At 42.5% G+C, this 7,977-nt stretch overlaps 1 protein-coding gene across 2 annotated transcripts in view; it reads right to left on the reverse strand.

Moving 5' to 3' along the window:
• Positions 1 to 2,915, reverse strand: part of Ankrd55 (ankyrin repeat domain 55) — an 87,199-nt gene extending 84,284 nt beyond the window's left edge. The window contains exons 1-2 of one of the 2 annotated variants that reach the window (XM_028784162.1): positions 2,833 to 2,915; positions 2,434 to 2,524 (exon numbers count right to left, since the gene is read on the reverse strand). In XM_028784162.1, coding sequence (XP_028639995.1) covers positions 2,434 to 2,488 — 55 coding nt within the window. In that variant the 5' untranslated portion in view covers positions 2,489 to 2,524; positions 2,833 to 2,915. Of the gene's footprint in view, positions 1 to 2,433; positions 2,525 to 2,832 lie in introns of those variants that run through there. The other variant, XM_028784159.1, reaches the window with a different exon arrangement.
• Positions 2,916 to 7,977: the final 5,062 nt, after the last annotated feature.

A 7,977-nucleotide genomic window follows, 5' to 3' on the forward strand; every position in this document is an offset into this window, starting at 1 on the left:
TCTCTCTTTGAGATCCTTTGCACTGCACCATTCATGAAGCTACTACAATGCCAGGCCAAAGCAAGCTCTCATTTTACGCCCCTGTCATATCATATATTAGACTGGTAAGGACAGACACTCTCACTTCATCTTATCTCAAAGGCTGGGAAGTGACTACGCTCAACACTCAACTTCTCAACTCTTTTGTTATTTAACCACTGTTTGCTAAATGATATGATTGAAATCTAGTCATTTCTTAAAACTTACTAGGCTCTCCCATGCTTTTAATGTAAGGGAAGGCTTAGTGAGGGTGATAGAACTTGTGGGTATCATTTCTGTTAATTATCTCTCAGAACTTACTGAGAGGCCCCCTGTTTTAACTGAAGAAGGCATGCAATCTAGTCCACCCAACAGCGACGGAACCTCCTGGCTGAGATGGTTACATTTAAGTTAGAGGAAGGGGAAGATGGAGTGGTACTGAAACCAGCAATAGCAGCGGCCATGATTAAGAAACACTTCCTGGGCCTCAGCAGCGTGGTAACTGCTTCTTCAGTACCACCTTGCCTTTTTTGCAATGAACAGTTTTCCCATCATTTTACGGCAAAGGAAACGAAGGCCCAGAGAGGTCAGATAAAATGCCTAGGTCACAAAGCTCATTTACTGTTCAAAACTACGAATATGGAAGCCTCTGTTTCCATCAGAGAGAAAGGAATGAGAAGTGCAGAGAGAGCTAGGAGAGAGTTAATATTATGGGAAGAATCAGGTAGAATTGCCCTGAATTGCGCCCACAAAAGATGCTGCAAGAAAATATTCTAAACCAGCACTTCAGTTATGTCCTGAGCTCACTTCAGATAAAAGATGCCAGGCTAGAACAGATACCTTTGTTTTGAAGGATTGTTCTTCTGTAGTCAGTCCCTGCTCCCTCAAATTAGTCCCCGAAATAAGCTCACCATGTTTCTCTGTCATTCCACAGCTTGGCAACACTGTTTTCCAACCAGCACAAGCAGTTTGATTTTAAGCAGAGCTTCCATTTGTGTTAATTGCCATCAGTGGAAGAAAACGTACAGAGAAGAGAGAGGGGGTGGTGATGGGGAACTACAGTAAGCCCCCTTCCTGTGGTGCCTGTCTACAGACTCAGTGTGAACCAAGATGCTCTCAAGGGACTCTCTCTCTCCCTCCCCCTTCTCTATCTCTCGGTCTCTGTCTCTCTCTCTCTCCCTTTCCCCTCTCTATCTCTCGGTCTGTCTCTGTCTCTCTCTCCCTCCCCCCTCTCTATCTCTCGGTCTCTGTCTCTCTCTCCCTCCCCCCTCTCTATCTCTCTGTCTGTCTCTGTCTGTCTCTGTCTCTCTCCTCCCTCCCTACTCCCTCTCCAAATAAGTCTTGGAGAAGACTCCAGCAATTGCCTCAGAAATCTAAATCTATGTTATTATTTGAGAAATCTATTGAACAATCATCATTTACGCTTGAAGCCAGATATAGATCCAGGGGAGGTAACCTTGGCTTGAAGCACCGACAGTTGGGAAAAAGGATGAAGCAATGGATTTTCCTAATGAGGCTTCCATGAGCCACCATTTCATGCTGTAGCTGAAAGAAACTCTCCAAGGCTCTTGAGACGCTGAAGAATCTCAGGGTGGCGAGTGGGGGGAGATGCAGATGTTTCATAAAAAGGCTCTAGAGATGTCTGCTACATTCAAATCGTGGGAATTCCCTTCCACCATACATAGAAAAAACAGTATAATTACATGGATGATAAATACGTGTGTGGAGGCATCCGGCACACAAAAAGTCATACACACAGACTGACAGGCTGGATGTCTGATGATGCCAAGGATGAATGAATTTCACAGCCTACTTGGCCTGTGGAAGATGACTTCCTTTATGCAAATGAAGGATAAGGAAAAACACCACTCTGTCATTGCAATTAAGTAATACAACATTAAGTCACTGCACAGTCTTGAATGAGGTGTGGCGTCAGCATGACCTGTCTGTGGGTCATGTCTCTCTTGTGAGGGGAATCCACAGTGGTTTGTGATGGCCAAAGTGACGAAATACAAGATTTACCGGCTGAAAGAGGCCTGGGATGTATTCTGATACCACTTTCTCTAATGTAGTTTATGGCATGGCATAAAGATGATACTATCTGAAGTGGCTGATATGCCTTAAACCTAAGCTAAAAAAAAAAAAATGGAACTAAGAATACATCCACAAAATAGAAAGCCTGTAAGCTTGTTTTTTTTCCTCTTCCTAAAAGCTTATCAAGTTCTTATAGGTTTGTTTTCTCTTTCTCCCTTCCCCCACCCCCACCCCTCCCTCTCTCTCTCTCTCTCTCTCTCTCTCTCTCTCTCTCTCTCTCTCTCACACACACACACACACACACACACACACACCCCTTTCCATCTTTCCTTACAAACTGGAATTCCAGTCACCAAAGGACGCAGTAAAGCATCACGTTACCTTTGTGCTGATCAAACACAGACGAGGTGCTGAAATCCATGGTAGCCTGTCTCATCGTTTACCATCAGAACGGCAAAAAACACTCAGGGCTCTGGAGAGGAGAAAACACCATTTCACACACTGCAGCCAACACGCCAGTCAGCTTCAGCATCGTTGGCTGATGCTCCGGTTGTAGAATTAAGTGTGAGATTGATTGCTCTGCAGGTCGGTGCCTTCAAGGCCAGCTTTGAAAAGACATAAAAAACACTCTTCCTATAAAAACTGCAGGGGAGGAAGAGTTACTCTCAGAGCCCCATTCATCATCTATACTCATGTGTGAGTATTATATATCCTTCCCAGAAACAGACAGACCAAACATCCCAAACCCTAAAATAAGACAGGCTTCATGGGGGTGCCTGCCTTGGATCTGGGCCAGGAAAATGCTGCAGACCCCAGAGCTTCGGCCGCAGCGGCGGCTGAAAGGTCCCTTTAAACCAATAGAAATCTCAATGAGTGAGATTCACAGGGCCAGACGGAGCATGTGCAAAGCTGCCAGCGCAGACTGCGTACGGGCTGTTTGTTCTTGGTGGAGTGAGAACAGCATTTGGGTCATGTGAGCAGAAACCGGGCCATCTCAATGGAATAGGATGTAAATATTGTAGAAGGAGGCTGCGGGCCACGTGCCCTGCTGAGCGTTATGCACTGCTGCTGCATTTTTTTTCAGGCTCCCTGCAGTGGCCTCCTCCGGTCAGAGAGACTTTGGGGGTGGGGAGTGGCATTTGAAAGGTTGTAGGTCGGTTCAAATATCTGTGCCAACTAAATCAAAACAGCCTGCACAAAACAGTCACAAGGCTCTGTGTGTTACTGCATTCTGCATGAAACCTGATAAGTCACCAGATGTACGGCTTTGAGACGCAGCCAAGCAAATTCATCTGCTAGGGTCAAAAACCTGAGGGGGAAACGTTGCTCTCATTTGCATAAAATGGCACTATCTATTGCTGGGGAAAACTTCTCTAGAGTTCATTTGTTTGTGTTTTTATAAAATGACATTTCATTTGTGGTTTTGGCTTTGTATCTATGTGTGTGCACATATGTGTGTGCCCCTGTGAGTGTGCACATATGTGTGTGCCCCTGTGAGTGTATAGACCAGAGGTCAACATCAGGAATCTCTTTTCAGATGCACCTTCCTTGTTTTTCTAGAGAGTCTCTCCCTGACACCAGGCCTTGTTCAGGTGCCTAGGCTGGCTGGCCCAGGTTTCTGTCTTCCAAGTGCCTGGATGGTGAGTGATATCATCTGGCTTTTTGTATCTCACTGGTAATGGCAACTCCCTTTTCTTTTTAACTAACAGATAATTGATTTTGGAAATAAATGTAGGAAATATTTTTTTTCTCTCCGTATGGCTGTATTGATACTATTCTTTTTTGTGATACAGGGATTAAACCCAAACTTTATATACTAGTGGTCAACCACTGAACCATACTCTTAGCTTTTACATTTGTTTTGATACGGGATGATCTAATCTATTTTCTGTGTTCTTTTTACTCATATTTTCTATGTGCCTGTCATTTGTTTTTCATGGAAAAAATGGAAGGGCCTCACATCCCAGTGACAATGCAACCACTTACTCGCTGGTCACATCACAGTCACTCAATGAAGCTAGCTCTCACTCACCAGCGCTATTATTCACTTCACAGAACTATGACTCAGCAGTACTGCTACTATGACTCAGCAGTACTGTTACTATGACTCAGCAGTATTGTTACTATGACTCAGCAGTACTATTATTTACCCAACAAGGTTATTCATCACTACCCTTTCCCACATGGGCTCCTTCCTTCAAAATACTTTGCATTATCTGACTTAAAAATACAAGCAGAGGCTGGAGAGAGAACTCAGTGGATCAAGTTCTTGTTTTAGCATTTTCAGAGTCCAGGATACCACGGCAGTTTGACTGTAATCTCAGTGCTGGGGAGGTGGAGACAGGATTTCAGGAGCAAGCTGGTTGGCCAGTCTATCAGTGAGCTCTGGTTCCAAGTGAGAGACTGTGCCTCAACAAATAAAGTGGTGAACAATCAAGAAAGACACTCATGTCCACTCTGGTCCCTACACATGCACGCAGAAACGGTCACCCACACATACATATACCCCCACAAGCAAACACACACTTATATGCATACAGAGGAGAAATACAACCCATTGTTGGCAGATGAGCTAGGTGATGCAGGATAGTGGTCCTGAGAGAAGAACAACAGCTGAAGTCAGCTGTCTGATCCTCCAGCCGGTTGCCTGGAGAGTTTCCCAGACTGCTGTATGGAGTGGGTGTGGGCTCAGTGGTTTGTAGAATGCCACATGAAAAGATATACATGTTCTAATCTCCAGAACCCGGGAACATGACCTTGTTGGCAAACGAAGTCTTTTCAGCTATAATGAAGTAAAGGAACTCTATTTGAAATGCATCTCAGTGGTTTGTATCATTCAGAGGAACACTCAGAGGGAAGAGGGGGAGAACATGGAACAACACAACCTCTAGCCATCCGTTACTTGTAGCCACCAAGAGCTGGAAGAAGTTAGGAATCCATTGTCTCCTAAAACCTAGAGGAGGAGCTGGGTTCTGTCAAGTTCATTTTCAACTTTGAGTTTCTAGACTCTGAAATAGTAAGTTTTGGTTGGTTGTTCGAAGGCACCAAGTTTGTGTTCATTTATTTTACAGCAGCTTCCAGAAATTAATGCAGAGAAGGACTCTCAAAATAAAATCTCCCCGGTTAATAGATTTCTATGAAAGCATTTATCATGACCCAAACAAAAGCAGTATGTATGGTTGTTTGTTTGTAAGGGACTCATTCTGAAGAAAGGCAGGTAGGCAGACTGAAAGGCATGTGGGTTTCAGTGTGTTATGTAAGTGTGGCTTGGACAAACTTCATGATTTTTTGGAGCTCTGCATTTTAATCTGTTTCATGGGAGCTAATTTCTTGTGAGAATTCACAGTTATCATTCAGTGGCTTTTCTAAAAAGGTTAGATTTTTAAAAATTGTGTTTTCTAGTTCATTTTTAGTAAGGATGCAATATCCTACTGCAGTCAAGATACAGAATATTTCTATCACTTTTAAAGTTCTCTGGTGCTCCTTGCAGGGCTCCTCTGGGGCTCCTAGCCCCTCTTCTGGCAAGCAAATACTCACAACCTAAGGGAGAAATAAAGCCAGTGGACAGCCAAGCAACATAACACTTAATAGCAGAAAAACAACATATGTTCTAAAGGACATTTAAAATTTTTGTACATTTTGCTTTGTACTTTTTTGTAGTATATCTTTATTATAACATATAATATATTTTATACTAACACTTTAATTTATGTATATCATGTACTTTGATTATATTCACTCTTATTCTTTCTCTTGCTCCTCCTCTTCTCACTTGATTTCTCTTTCTCTTTCTTTCTCCTCCTCCTCCTCCTCCTCTTCCTCCTCCCCTTCCTCCTTCTTCTCTCTCTCTCTCTCTCTCTCTCTCTCTCTCTCATACACACACAAGCACAGAGACATATACAAATGCACAGATATACACACATGCACACATACATACATGCATACATACATGCACACGCACCCTACAGATGAGAGGAAGAAAGGTGGTGTTTGTCTTTCTCAGTCTTATTTCATTGATCTCAAGCACCTTCTGTAATAGATGGATTTTAGTACATGGTGCTGAGTTAAAGAAATCAGACAGAAAACACTACATACTGAGATCTCTTCTTTGTAGACTTAGATTTTTCAAAATCTACTTTAGTTATGGTTCTTTAACGCTTCAACTTCCCTTCTAGCCCACCACCCAGCAAGAGATGAGGGAAAAGAAAGGTTAATAGGAAATGGAGGTTATGGACCTATTTAGAAATAGTTTTTTGGCACTATTCCAATCTTTGTTGTCAACAGTCCAGTCCACTAGCAAATGCCAAACATGAATCAACAGTGGCTCCATCCAGAAGAAACTATGAGGCTCTACCAGTCAGCATAAGTCCTTGGAAGTGGCAGGGAGCAGCCAGGATACCAAAAAAAAAAAAATTTCTCTGGTCTTTTTCTCTCTATTCAGTCATGACAAACAATGATCAGCAAAGAAAGCAAGGCGAACCAATGCAAGTGTCTTCCACTGTCTGATTGGTCATACTTATACTCTTTCCAAACATCATGTGTCCTCTCAGTTGTCTGCTACAGCAAAATATCACATGCCCTTTCACCAGACAGTTTCCAGAAAACGACCACATGTGTGTTCTCAGCAAAACATCTTCTCATAAGACAGTTTTCAGAAAAGCATCATATGACACAACTGAGTCTCCAAAGAAATCAGAAATTCCGGCTTTACTTCATTAAGGCACTCTTGATAAATAAATAAATAAATAAATAAATAAATAAAAATAAATTTAAAAAATTAAAATAAAATACAGTCAGAGATTTCATGAGTATCTTCCAGAGAGAGGGATAAGCTACACGGGGCATGCTGAGGGTTTGTGGTGCTAGAATCAGTCAACAGTCATCGAGACTGTGGTGAGGGGAACACACCTTTTATTCATTTGCTCACAGGACCCATCACTTCAAAGGGTGGATGTACAAAAATTACACTTTAATAGACCGGAGAAAATAAACAATATAACCTTCTGTAGCTTAACTCATAATGTCAACCTAACTTTCAAAGCAAGTTTGTTAAAAGTAGAAATAATCGGAATGAATAGGTTTTTTAAATGAGCAAATGATTTTAGTCAGATGTTTATAGACTATAGGATATGTTTATAGTTGGCAAACTAACTTTACAATGGTTACAGCTGTCCTGGTCTATGGCTTTTCACACCAGTTTGACCTTGCCTCAGTTCGTCAGTTCCATGTGCATTGAGGTAAGCCTGTTGCTGCAGGTTTAGGTGTTGCTACACGCTTTATTGCTATAACTGTGTCTAAACTGTGTCCTTGTTTTAAGAACCGATTCTGAAGATAAGCAAATGACACTCTGCATGTAATCTCATCACTCAGGAGTTGGAAGCAGGAGGTTCAGGAATTCAGGGTCGTTCTTGGATACATAGTGATTCCAGATCACTCTCAGCTACCTCAGACTCTATAAAAGTAGAACAAACAAAAACCCAAATATGGCTTCTCCACTAGAGCATAAACTCCACCCAGGCTTTGTCGTCTGTGTTTATTCCATGTCTCTATAGTACAGCACAGAGAGGGAACCAGAGCGGATTCAGTGAACGATGAAATGTCTCTGAAGGACTTTTCACACCAAGATGTTTTCACACTTGTTCATCGACAAAGTGACATTAGCCACTTGGCCATTGGGATAATCCACAAAGAGGGCGTTCTGACATCCTTGCAGTCTTCCAGTGGGAACAAGAGGATGAACATCAAGGGGTTCAGATGTTCTGGTGTGTTTGAAGTGTATTCTGACTGGTTGACCACCAAAGACAAACTGACACAGTTTTTAGGAAGTCCTATATTTTACTCTGATGGAACCAGAGATTCTGAGCAATGTGCTCAAGGAGAGGAGATGTGAGCTGTGCTGGGCGAGTGTACACAGTGCTTGAGCTT

Source organism: Grammomys surdaster, unplaced genomic scaffold, assembly GCF_004785775.1.
Source record: "Grammomys surdaster isolate TR1022 unplaced genomic scaffold, NIH_TR_1.0 99, whole genome shotgun sequence".
Taxonomy (NCBI): domain Eukaryota; kingdom Metazoa; phylum Chordata; class Mammalia; order Rodentia; family Muridae; genus Grammomys; species Grammomys surdaster.